General features: G+C 40.1%; 1 protein-coding gene across 3 annotated transcripts in view; it reads left to right on the top strand.

Annotated features, from left to right (window-relative positions):
• EVA1C (eva-1 homolog C) overlaps positions 1–12,408 on the top strand; it is a 47,896-nt gene extending 35,488 nt beyond the window's left edge. For 2 of the 3 annotated variants that reach the window (XM_063127586.1, XM_063127584.1), the window contains 4 exons: positions 3,502–3,645; positions 9,003–9,074; positions 9,667–9,756; positions 11,974–12,408. In XM_063127586.1, coding sequence (XP_062983656.1) covers positions 3,502–3,645; positions 9,003–9,074; positions 9,667–9,756; positions 11,974–12,395 — 728 coding nt within the window. In that variant the 3' untranslated portion in view covers positions 12,396–12,408. The remainder of the gene's footprint in view (positions 1–3,501; positions 3,646–9,002; positions 9,075–9,666; positions 9,757–11,973) is intronic. The other variant, XM_063127585.1, reaches the window with a different exon arrangement.
• Positions 12,409–13,548: the final 1,140 nt, after the last annotated feature.

Below are 13,548 nucleotides of genomic sequence, written 5' to 3'. Positions count from 1 at the left end.
AGAGAATTAGGAAAATAAATCATTAAAAGCTAAGGGTTGCATTTCAGCTGGCTAATGATCTTTTGTTAAAGCCTATTATGTTTTACAGGTAGAACCTATGCATTCAAACTAAAGCACCACTGAGATTAATGGAGCTTACTCTAAAGTAACTATGCATAGGATTGCAGTTGTGCCAATACATATAAATTGGGTACTGCTGCACTGTGGTGTGTGTATATATATATACATTGTCATGATGAGCTCTTGTGCTTCAAAATCTGTTTCACCTAGAAACTCCCATCCAGATTACATGCATCCTATTTTACATTGCTTGGAAATTAGTGCTGTAAGTCATGGCACCACCTTGAAGCCCCACATAGCACTTCCACACTAGGAAGTTGCTGCAGAGAATCCTGCAGTAACATCCAGGCCGGATCTACACTACTGCTTTAAAGCGCTTTATAACAGTTATAAAGTGCTTTAACTGTTTATAGCGCTTTAAAGCGCTATAAAACTGTTATAAAGCGCTTTAAAGCAATAGTGTAGATTCGCAATCTGTTTTGTCCTGTTGAACAGAAATCCATAGCCAGAGCACCCTTTTGTAGAACATTCCTCCTGTACTCACATCAGCATGACACACTCACAGCAACATCTGCCAGAGAGCATGAGATTTCCAGCATCCTATTATTCAGTGCTGATAGGGAGAAAAGCAAAACTAAACCAGATATAAATAATTTCTACAAGGAACTATAGCATACAAATAACGCATGTATGAACTAGCTAATTCAGATGTTAATAGGAAATGTAGCAATACTTGTTTGTTTTTCTTTTGTAAACTGCCCAGAGAGCTTCGGCTATGGGGCGGTATATAAATATTTCATTTATTTTGTGTACTTCATCCAAGACGTTCAAAGTTACATTGTTCTTTGCCCTCCCATTTTATCTCACAACAACTCTGAGAGGTAGATTAGGCTGAAAGGGTGAGAGTGACCTAGTAAACTTCATGGCTGATTGGAGATTTCAGTCTTGGCCTCTTAAGTTCTAATGTAACCATTATAGCATGCTGGCTCTCATTAGACTTGTCTGAAAAGGCATGTTAGTATTGAGAGGAAGGAGAAAGTGATTTTAAAAATATTAACATATTTTAATATGTTAAATAGAATAGAATATATACTGCTAATGGATCTTTTCTTGATATTTCATGTCTTTCTTAAAGCTTCAGGACTTGAGTATGGTGACCCCATGAGTACCCCATTTTTTTCCCCTAGAAAATTTCTAGCACTCAAACGTAGGGTGCTTCTAGGTGCAAGGTTTGGTGCAGCTATTCTGTCTTTTTCTACATAGTGGATTTTCTCTGGAAAGAAAGATGGAAGAAGTGGTGGGAAAATATGAGTATGCTAGAAGCAGAAGACATTGTCTGGATCCCCTGTAAAATTCAAGTTAATGCAAGGTGATGGCATGATAATAAAGGCCTGTTCTAGAAGCACCCTTAGAGAAAAGTTTAAAAATAGAGTAAAAGGCAGTAAGGGAAATAATATGATTTTGAGTACTATTGTCTGTCCTGTTTAGTAAGCAGAGTAACTGAGATCTCTGTCCTTTCAAACCTCTCCTAGTATCACAGTGCTTGTTGCATGCCACATGGTGTGAGTGGTAGCAGTTCTACCTTTGGTGCAGTTGGCTCTGGCTGTTCCATTGAAAGGCAAACTTTTGTACACTGCAGAAGAGAAAGTGAAGTCTGCCAGTGTTTGCAAATGGGAGAGGCTTTCAGAAGGGAAAAGAAGACTTGCCGGTCTCATTAAGCTTTACACAATTTATGGCTGCAAGGACTCTGAATAATTTGCATGTCAAAACACATCTAAAATAAAGCTAATTAGTCCCTTAAACAATCTTTCCTTTGGAAACAACAGACATCGATCCATTAAATAGTGGCTCAAGTCAGAGCTGATATTTTACAGCTACGCTTCGGATATGCTTCGATGACTTCCTCTTTTCAGTTCTAGCTGGACATAAGTCCACTACATAAAAACTACAAGCACTATTTGGCACCCTATTGATTGGTAACTACTAATCGCAGAAGAAACGCAAAGGATTAAATGAGCTTATACTGAAAAAAGTCCTACACCACCTAGCATTGCCCAGCCATGTTGGCCGGGAAGTGCTGGGAGCTGTAGGATTTTTTGTGTCTAAACATGCATAGGATTGTACCCTTAGAGAATGAACTATATTTTTGCTCCTGAGGCAATCACAGAAGTCTGGACAGTTCTTCCTTTATCCTGTCTTTTTTTCACCTACCTAAAAATGTGACCATTTTGACCTTGAAATACGGTAGTTACTTTCTGAGACTTGACATGTACATGGCTGAGCCTAATCTCATTCATAGTTAACATTTTACTTCATAGATACCATCAGTCAAATATAAGTACAAACATAGATATTCACTTAGAAGGGATACACCCTAGCCATCCTAGACAAAAAGGAGACATATTGCTTGCATACACTGGGTCAATGCTCAGGTTGTCCCAGTGTGTTTACAGCCTCACCCTGCACACCTAATTGCATCAATGTTGCACATCTACACTTGTCCAAAGTTGATGTCTCATCCTCTTGTTCTGGAATAACAAGTGGTGTAGTGGAGCCAGTGCTCACGTGGTCAAAGCGCCAGGTCTTTTTGATTAACAGGGACACAGACATTAGTTGCCACCCCCTTGGATGTGTCTGTTCCCTCTGAGTTTGCCTGCAATCCTCACAGTAGCTAGGGGGAAATGGATTCTCCTTGCAACAATATATTGCTTACTGTAAGTGGCCTTCTGAATTGAAGTTAGTATTGAGAGGTGGTATATAAATGAGAGAGAGAGAGAGTTGTAGCTGCTTTGTGAGAGGATTTATCTGCCCCAAATTTCTCCCTTTTCCTTATTTTGAACTAATCAGTATTGTTCACGGCATCATTCCTGCTCCCTCCTGACCCCTCTCCAAATTCAACACTCCCACATATGGCAAATCTTGGAATTTGTCTAGTTTTCATTGAAACCCCTAGTTTCTGCTATTTGTTCATCTGACAAATAGTGACTGTTTTAATTTTGTTATTGTGCAATCATATTGCACTTCCGCTTTGAAGTAAGTCTTACTATGTTCAGTGGGACTTGCTCCTATGTGTTTACAGGATAGTAGCCTAAATCTCCTAAGCACCATGACTGCTTCAGTCGCAACCCAATCCCTCTTGTCATCACTTTTCAGCCTTCCAGGCTCAGATCTGGCAGCAAATTTTGTGATAGTTCTTGTCTCAAATACATCAGGCAGGTAGGGCCACATAACTGATCTAATAATGGACTTTCACACCACCCCTGCATACAAGTGCCATCTCAGAATTACTGAGACATTATCCAAATGATCCCCACTTCGTTGCCAATATTGGCCAGCTATTGCAATTAGTAGGCCAGATTGCAACAACAGCCCTATATCTGCATGCACAAGTAATTAGTATCTATATGTGTATGAACATCTTTTCATTTTCCCCCCTTTCAGATTGCGTTTCATATTCAGCTTTAGAAATATTGTCGAAGAAGTGCTATGGAAAGCAGAGGTGTAAAATTATTGCTAACAATCATAACTTTGGAAGACCGTGCCTGCCTGGTGTGAAAAAATATCTCAATGTCAGCTATGCATGTGGTAAGACAATTCATGATCATACACCGTGCTTAGGCCAACCTGGGAACTGTGTGCTAGCTGGGTATAATGGGAACAGTAGTCTAACACATCTGGAGGGTGCGAGATTGAGGAAGGCTGGCCTTGGTCTTCGTAAAGCCTAATTGTTAAATCAGCACATGAACAGAGACATTCATTTCAAAACCTAGGTTTCAGCTTACAGAGTCATGGTGATTCTTCCCTGACGGCCATTAACCTTGATCTCTTCCAGGTGGCAATTGCATCGGAAGGGCCTGAGACATTGGCCCTGGTCCTGTGGTTCAGAGCCTTTGTATCGCACTCATTCAGGGTGCAATCCAATGTGTTTAGACAGAAATAAGTCCTACAACTCCCAGCATTCCCCAGCCAGCATGTCTAAACATGCATAGGATTGCACCTTCAATTAATCATTCATTATTTTTATAGGCCACCCTTCAGGGTTACCCCTCTCAATGTGGCTCTATTAGATCAAACCAAAGGTCTACCCCACCCACCATTCTGTTTTCCTCACCATACCAAAGATATGGACTCCCCAAATTGAGTTTGTGCCAGAGATGAATATTTGCTATAAAGCACAGTATCACATAAAGGTTTGTGTAGGCTTTGCCCCCCCCCTTTCTTTGCTGCATTTACCCAGAAGGAATGATTTGATCAACAGCGTGATCCTACCAGGATCAAGAGGATTGGTTGTCGTGAGGGCAGTTGCCCTATTTGATCTAATGGTAGCCCCAGCACGGAAGAGTATGTATTCTGTTACAACCACACTCCTAAGATATATTGCCAATCATATTTACTCTCTCTTGCTTGATTAATTTGAAAGCTGTTTTCTGCCATGCTGATTTGAAGCAGCCTGGAGCATTTGCAAGTGATTCACTGCTTTAATTATTTTCCACCCAGCTTTATGTCTTTGAGTAAGGCAGAGCTTTGGAATGTGTGAGATGCCACATAGACCAGGACAGGGAAGGGGGTTGTGTTGACTGAATTCTAGGGAATGAGTAGAATAATTACTGTAAGCAAGTCCGTTCATAGATGTTTTTGTTCATGGCATTAAATCCACTTCTCCTTTGTCTGGAGTGTCTGCTACTCCACGAACTAAATTTAATGCACAGTAAGTTGTAAGATCAATTTCTTTTGTCACTCTAGGTAAGAATGATGCAATACTGAAAAGATCTTGAAATAAAAAAGTACAAATGCACCATGGGCTATTTATTCACGGGGGGGGGGGATTAAGCCGGGGGTGAATAAATGCAGGAGTGCCTTACCTCAGGCTAGGGGTCCCAGTCCAACCAGCTGGCTTTCCCCAGGAGGCCACACACCCCTTTACCACAACCCCCAATTGTTTGATGGTCTCATGGTTTTGGTGCAGTCCCCCCACATTCTAAAAGGTTGAAATGCTCCTAAGGCTTAGTTACTATCAGTAAAAACTTTAAGCTAAACTATGCTGGTATTTTTGGCTCTGCCCCTTTTGCTTTGGCCCCACCCACCACTGGAACATGGTCCAGGAGCATCTCCAAAATGGAATCCATTCTGCAGCCCAGCATTAGTCTGGTTTATCTTCAGAGTGTTAGTCAGGTTTTAAAGCCATTTAAAAATATCCGCTTTTATTAATGTTTTTTTAAGGGATAGTATATCTTAAGGAATGTAGTCTCTTATGAGTGGGCCGCAGTAAACCTGGGTGTCTTCTCAGTTTGACTGTGAGACAGATTATGCCGGGCAGCTGATGGGCCTCTGTTGAACAGCTCTGAAGCAGAGGAAGGAGGCTCGTAGCACAGGGCTCAGTATCCACGCAGCATATGCACCATCCGGGCAGCTTAAAAGCACAGGCTGCATTGATGATCACAAGAGAATGAAGCAACAGATTAACCTTGTTCTGTATTATCTCTAAGTATTTTTTTTTTATTTATACAATCAAATAGGAGTTCGACGAAATGTTTTTAGTGTCACACTACTCATAATTGTTGTGGCTCTGTCATAACACCCAATTAAATTGAATGCAGTCCCAATGAACCTGACTTATGTAGCCCGGCCTCAGCCCTTCATTGGGGCTAGAGCACTGATTACAAAGCTGAGTGTCAGGGCACGCGAGGGTGCCTTAGAAAAATTAACCCAGCCTGTTGAATGCAGTTATCTGCTACACTAGGTGCTGTGCAGCAGGAGGTCCCATGCAGCGCTCCTCCCCCTGTTCTCTCTGCCAATATATGGGCAGTGACACAGTCCCAAAGGAGGGAATTATGCAGCGCATAGGCACAGGCAGAGTTCAGAAAGGACACCCTCCTGAATGGGCAGAGAGGAGGGTGAACCAAGAGGCGAGATTAACTGGCTAATCCTGCAGTTCTAAGCAGGAGGCTTGTCTATGTGGAACTCTACAGGGAAAAAGTTTTTTGCTTTATTCACTACAGTTAAAGCTGTGGTTTAAAGTGTCTTCTGAACACGGCCTGGCTTTCTGGCTTAACCACCGTGGTTAAAGCTATGGTTTAAGGTGTCTTCTGAATGGGGCCACAGAGTAGAGGACTAACAATGTGCTTTCAGATAGAATGCATCAGTTATCTGTGGCAGACAAGGAAGGCTGGAATGCAATTGTAAATCAAGCTAACCAGATGGTCATCAATAGATTTTAAAACTGCATTAAAGCTGCATTTCCATCTTTTTTACATGCATACCGACAACAGGAGAGAAGATCAAAAGTGCTTTCTGTGGAATGTGTGAAATCTGTCCTAGATCTATTATTTTCCTTTTTAAAAACAATAACACAGCAGCTTTGTTGAGAATCATTTGCAAGTTTTCTAAACTTCCCAGTGCTCTTTTTGATGAGAAAGCTGCATCTAATGTTGGAATACTACACAAACAGGAAAAACAATTTAGCTTAGAAAAAAAAGGTGTGTATTTTTTAAACTAGAGAGTCTGTGTGCAATGTCATAAAATTGAAGTTAGACTTTGATATATTTTAGCAAAGATGCGCACTAGTGAGCAGCTCTTCATGTGCACATGATGTTGCATGCTTTTTCATCTTTGTAAATTTTTTTTGAATTTTTTAAAACTTAATTGCACAAAAAATTCATTAGCAGACATGGCTAGAAGAGTAATGTTCATTGTCTACTAAGACAGTGATTCCACTTTGAATTATAATATTTCTGTGTATATGTGTTTCTGTAGAATGGGAAAGGGGGGAATCTCACTAAGTAACTTGGTGTTAAGTGTCAAATGTCATGATATGATGGAGGAGGAGACAAGCAGATCAAACACAATTAGACATAAGAACAGAAGGGGAGCGGTGCTGGATCAGACCAAGGGACCATCTCGTCCAGCATTCTGTTCACACGGTGGCTGACCAGCGATTGACGGGAAACCCACAGGCGTGCAACAGCACCCTCCTGCCCATAAACTAGCTAAGAGAGCAATCCTCTGGACCCTAGACTGTGTCTGGAGCGGGAGGGACATAGGATTGTTCAGTTTACTTGCTCCGGGGTTTGAGATAAGGCAATTGAAAAGCTGAAGAGGAAAAGGGGGCAGCCCATGGGCAGGGAGGAGAGGCGACTGAGGAAGCTGCCTTATGCAGCTTCCTATGCGTATGTGATCCTTACATATCTACTCAGTCATAAGCCCCAGTGAGTTCAATGGGACTTACTCTCAGGTAAGTGTGTATAGGATTGCAGTCTTTGATGTTTCAAGTTCTTTAGTATTTATGCAACTACAAAGGCTAACAATTCCTGTCTAAGGACTAGACTGCATATTAGAACAGAGATGTGCGAACACATCTCCATTTCTTTAATGTTTTTGCAAATAGCAACCTTGGGGGATCCCGTCTGGATTGCAGCCACATCATGGGACACTTTCCCCTTGCCCTGTTTTTACACCTGTGTGACAGTCTGTTTTTACAAATGGGTCAAAGAGTGGGGAAATTTTCATTGGGAAAATGGTGCATAGAGGTGTTAAATCCCCCTTCTCCGCTGCAGTACCAAATGCACCCCACCACTGCCCTGCTGGCTGCTATTTCTGAAATTTTAGAGAAATTGAGAGGTATTCATGCATTGTAAGGGTGAAGCCATATAGAACATTTTCAGAGCAGCCAGGGTCATTCTATAACCACCTACACTGTGCTCAATCCAAATACAGCTGCAACTATCCATGGAATAAGATATGGGGGCTTGCTAACAAAATGTTCTCAGAGAGGTGAATAATAAAACAATACTTCGGTGAAAAATATAATCAAAGTAACACTCAAATCAATAGCATTCCCACCCTCTCCCACCAATACAACAGGAGCAAGAGCAACCATATTCCAAATGATATGAACGGAGTCTATATATTTTTCAGTGTTGTTAATGGAATTTAAACGTTAAGAACATTAAAACTATAAAACAACCATAGTAGGGATGTGCCAAACATGAACCGTGAAACAAAGGCAAACTCTGGTGGTGACACCTTATCATGAAATGTTTCTGAACTGTTGCTTTTGTGCTGTGATGCTACCAGACAAGGTTTTTATTGTGCAATTGTCCTGTCTCACTCATGGAATTTTACAGGGGGTCCAGACAATGTCATCGTCCATTTGTAAATCTCCCATATTTTCCTGCCATTTCTTCCATCTTTATTCCTTCCACACACAAAATCTGTTAGGGAGGGAAAGGCAGAATAGCTTCACAATGTCTATTGATTGGTAGTGCTAGGAGCTAATGTTTTGGAAGCAGATCCAGCAAGGCAGTGGAGTTCTATGCACAGATATCTTTGTAGAATTGGGTCCTAACTTATGCTGTGTAGGACAAAAATCCTGTACCAATTTCCCAGGGCTGCACACAAGATGAGCCATGTTACAGTGCAGTCTATTTGGACTGCATTGAATACCTGTTTTAGGAGACGGGGTTCACATTTCACTGGCTCTCCCTCCATCCCAACAGTTCGGTGGTGCTGTTAGGGCAGATAGTGCCAGCCATTTCTTTGGTAGGTAGATGTGTGCAGAACTTTACAAACAGCTTAATGCTGCATGCTGGGATCTGCAGAATGGAAGACTTCTGCTACATATCCTCTAGGTGGTGCTGTGCTATAGTACAAATTCACTAGTTTTTCCACTTTCAGAAATAATACCCAATTTCCTCCACTAAAAAACTTCAAGAAAGTGCTCTTAGAAAACAGAAGCGAAACTGGAGGATCATGACGTTGCCTAAAGAATCCATAAACAACCGTAAGGAATCACAAGTGCACAATTAATGCCTCATGTAGAAAAGCTTTTAGTTTATCATGATTTTGTAATGTCTTTTGCCTTTCACAATAACAAATGTTTCACTTGATGTAAAATACTTTAAAAATGAACATGTAACATTATCAGTATTTTTTTAAATTTGCAGTTCCCAAATTCATATTGGCCGCAGTTGATCCAATGGTTACTAATCAAAATCCTTCTTGGAAGCCAAAAGAAGGTGAATATGGCCACTTTTATGGATCACTACCAGCATTTGTCTTTTAAGTAAGAACCTATGATGGTTTGATTACATAGAATAAGATGAAAACATAGAATACATCTTGCTGAGTAAAGTGAGACCCAGCCATTTAGTATTTCCTGTTTTGTAACTTTATCTTATATTTCATTATTTTTATTTTATCCCTTGAATACCAAGATAAGACCTGGTATGCACATTTCAGACAGAATTCTACGTTTAAAGAGTTGGAATGAGTTTATTCATGCTCATTGCCAGTTAAAAGGGTTCTAGGATAGGACAGGCAGATGCCTTTTATTCTGAAGTGAGGTCTCGTAAATTATGTCATTCACTAGTAATATCTTTAAGATGAAGTTGATTTTGTAATAGCATTTTGTTTTTACACTTGTGTAAACTCTGTGTCTTGTTAGACTTGAAATGCTTTCGAGTTTTAAAATAAGAAAGCCTATCTGGGTAGGAGGTTAAAAACTAATTCAGTTAGGACACCACTTTTCAAATGGTACAAATTATATTTTGCAAGCTCCTTCAACTCTGAACTAATCTAGCGAATGTATTTTTCATTTTCTTTTCACAGGTATAAATTTTGATCCAAGAGAATCAAGATTTCCAAAGAAAGAGGGAATTATAGTTAGCAGCAGTTTGGCTACATTTGCTTACATTAGAGGTAGAATATTTATGTTTTGTTTCCTTGCATTCTGACCATTAATCCTGTTACTGCTAGCAATTATGTTTTTCAGGACTAGTACAGAAAATGAAATCCACTTATTGGCTGCAGTCTGTAAGGCCAATACTATACAGTATGCAATGGTTGGAGGGAGAATAGAATTTGGTATCCCAGTTTCTGACAGGATTAGAAACACCCTCTGATGCATGTGGAAAGTCTCTCTCTCTCTCTGTGTGTGTGTGTGTGTGAGAGAGAGAGAGAGAGAGAGAGTGAGAGAGAGAATGTTACATAAGCCCTATGCGGGCATTATTAAAGCCAATTACTTGAACACAGGAGCATAGCCACACCCCAATGTCATGTACAGCACATTGTTGGCCTCCAGGGTAGAGAGGGGAGGCCTAGGCATGTACATTTGTATGGACATAGTTCTCCCCTCTCCAGAGAATAGAACACCTGGGGTGCAACACCCTGCTTCCATATTCAGGGCTCATGGGAAGCACAAATCTCTCTCCCAAGCTACGAGTCCTAATTTTAGCTGCACGAACACACAGTTCTAGAGAAGGGCTTGGGTCAGCAACTCGTGGTTCAGAATGTGTCTTGTTCTGTTCCAACACTGATCTTGTTTGGCTCCAGCAAATATCAGAAGATCTGCACTATACAGTAGGTACATCAATCAAAGTTTATTGAATAAGTCTTCAGACCATTTCATATACAATAAATATGTGTTAAAAACAATAAATACATGAATCTTAAAACATGAAACTAACTTTTAAAAAGTCTAAAATAGAAGTAATAAAATGTTTAAAAAGATTAAAATACATATACCTTTAGATAAAAAGAATGAGCTCTTATGCTAACACAAAATCTGAAATAGTGCAGTTGTATTATGCTTGTTTGTGCATATTTGAATCAGACCTCAGTCATCTCATAACAAGACTTCAAAGACACCCTGCAGATACCCAGCATGGAGTCCGGCACTCAAGATAGTTGTACCTGTTAAAAAGCCACCACTGTTGCTGCTGCTTCATTCTCTTCTCTTAGATCACATCACCATCAAAACTCAAGGCTAAAAACTACCTTGATGTTTTTCTGTTCCTCAGGTCCATTTCAAACATGATGAATTCCTTGTATGGAGAACATTGCTTGCCAGCAGCATAGATAGGATCACACATGGCAACTGTACCTGTACCTATTTATCTACACATACACAAATGGAAAGCTGTGATTTGGCTACATGTGATAGACATGCAATCTGCAAACCTTTTCTCTATGCTGCCTAGTGGTGAAATTAACCACATTTGAAGCCACCCTTAGGGTAAAATACATGTAACCTGCCCCCCATAGCTCTCTTTTTCTCTCCCCTTCCCCAAAGAGCTTCAGGAGATGGCCATGAGAAATGGAAAAACAGGAAAAGAGAGCACCTGTTTCCCTACTCGGTGCTCAAAAAGTAACTTCCCAAGCCTCTTCTCCCACATGGAGTTTGAAACATATATGTGAAAGCAAATCTACATTTGAAATGCTTGTGGCTGGGGTAATGTTAGGAAGAGAGCAATATGGGGCAGAGAAATGATTAAGCACCCCTCCTGTCTCTTTGCCACATCATATCGCTTACTCATGAAGCAGCATTTTGTGTATGTTGGGGGATTTGTTTATTAATAAATAAATCAGGTTTATTAGATGCATGTGTGTGCAATGTGAAGACCTTCATTTTAGGAGGACCTTCATTTAGTGATGTTAGTGAATTTTGTTAATTGGGTTTTATTGCTGTTCTTACAGTTTTATCTTTGTTTTCTGCTGCTGTTTCTATTCTTAAGTATTTCTTTAATATTTTACTTAAGTTTGATTGGCTTTTTTATCCAATTTTATTGACATATCGTATTTTTTCATTGTTAACCACCTTGACCTTTCTGGAAAGACAATAACTAGCTGCAGCTTCTTAAGACTGCAGCTAGTTAAAAGCTGAGTTTTGTTCAGGAATCTTTGGGTAGTCTCAATTATATCTTGAAGTGGTTTGGAAGCAGCTTATACAGTGCTTCCTTATATAACTTAATGCTGTTTTCTATAAACCTGTCTGGCTTTTTGAGTGGGCCAGAATGCAACAGAGTAATGGACCAATGTGGCACATAATTAAGAGAATTTTTCTTTGCTACTTTCCCCACATCCTATGCAAGCACATCCTTATAAGCCTCTAGTCTGGGATTTTGTTTCTAATTTCAGATCACCCTGAAAGAGCTGCTCTCTTGTTTGTGTCTAGTGTTTGTGTTGGCCTAGTGCTCACACTCTGTGCTCTGGTAGTACACGTGTCATGCTCTAATGACTTGGAAAACTTGCAGAGGATAAAGAAGCGCTTGGTGCCCGAGGACAAGCAGCTGGATGAAACCAGCGAAAGCGAGGAGGAGGAAGAGGAGGAAGAGAGAGAGGAGTCTTCCGATTCAGACTTTCCTGATGAACTAACAGGCTTCTGCAGGACTTCGTATTCAGCTTATTGTTCAATGGACCCAGCTGAACTTGCTGAAAGGATAGAGAGGCGAGAACAGATCATCCAGGAAATATGGATGAACAGTGGGTTGGATGCATCTCCTACTAGAAGTCTCAGCCCATTTTATATCAATGAACAGCAGTGTGTTTGTTTTGGATAACATAAGCTATTTTTATATTTAAAAAAAGGAAAGAAAAGAAAAAAGTACCTTCTGCGAAGGAACATTTAGAACTCTATAATAATTATTTCCAAAGTTATATTAATAATTATTAAAAACACTTTCAAATATTGTATAGTGTGACCTTGCCTCCAAGTAATTATACATTATATTCCATCTGAACAACTATAACTATTTGAAAATGAATAGCCATATAACAAACCAACATCATACACATTTGCACTAAGGGAATTACGTTTTCAAAAATGTATTGAAGAGAAAGAAAATGACTGTTTCAGACCTTCACCTCCAGACTTCTTTTCAAAATATTCTGTAGTAAACAAATTCTACTTTGTTCAGCCCAACTAAATCTAAAGTTAAATCAGAAATTTATCCCTGCCTTTAAGTAGAATGTCTCCAACATTTAGTTGCAATCTGCAGGGAACTCCAGGAACAAAAGGAGGAAAAATGTCACTTCCTACTTGTGATACTTAGAAGCACTCTGTACTTTTCCTATACAGAAGCCACACGTTCATGTAGTAGCATGAAATGTATCGGGTGGAGTGGACTTTGGCTTTTCATTTCCTATTGTTTCACAGTAAAAATTGGAGCTTGGGGAAAAAATAGAAAAAGGGGACATTTTCCAATGACTAATTAGTGAGCTCATACTGAACTGGAAAGCCTTCAATCTGATTCATTTCCTAGTACAGCAAGAAACTGAAATTTGCCAAGTCTTAAAAAGAGAGAGAGAGAGAGAGAGAGAGAAGACGACTTAGAGAGAACAGAGGGATCACAGAACTGGAAAGGACTAAAAAGCAATCTAGTTCATCTTTCTACTACAAGGCTAAAAGCATACATTCATAAGCACCCCAACAGAATGACCTCACAATCTTTCAATATGCCACAAGCAAGGAGTAGATACACTGTAGAAAGCTTACTGACCAATAGCTTATAGATCTAACAAACACTTCAGACACTTGCTTGGATAGTGCTACATAGAAGAATAGGCAATGTACCCCACCCTCTGCTATCAGGCTGTTTGGCATGCAGTTCTCTGTGGCATGCTGACATGATCATGCCATGTGTTATGTGCTTGGGTGAGGGCCAGAGCGTGCACCCACTCCACCGCCACATGAGAAGTGCAGGTTTAGGAGAT

This window comes from Elgaria multicarinata, chromosome 5 (assembly GCF_023053635.1).
Source record: "Elgaria multicarinata webbii isolate HBS135686 ecotype San Diego chromosome 5, rElgMul1.1.pri, whole genome shotgun sequence".
Classification (NCBI taxonomy): domain Eukaryota; kingdom Metazoa; phylum Chordata; class Lepidosauria; order Squamata; family Anguidae; genus Elgaria; species Elgaria multicarinata.
This window is presented reverse-complemented; position numbering and strand designations above follow the sequence as displayed.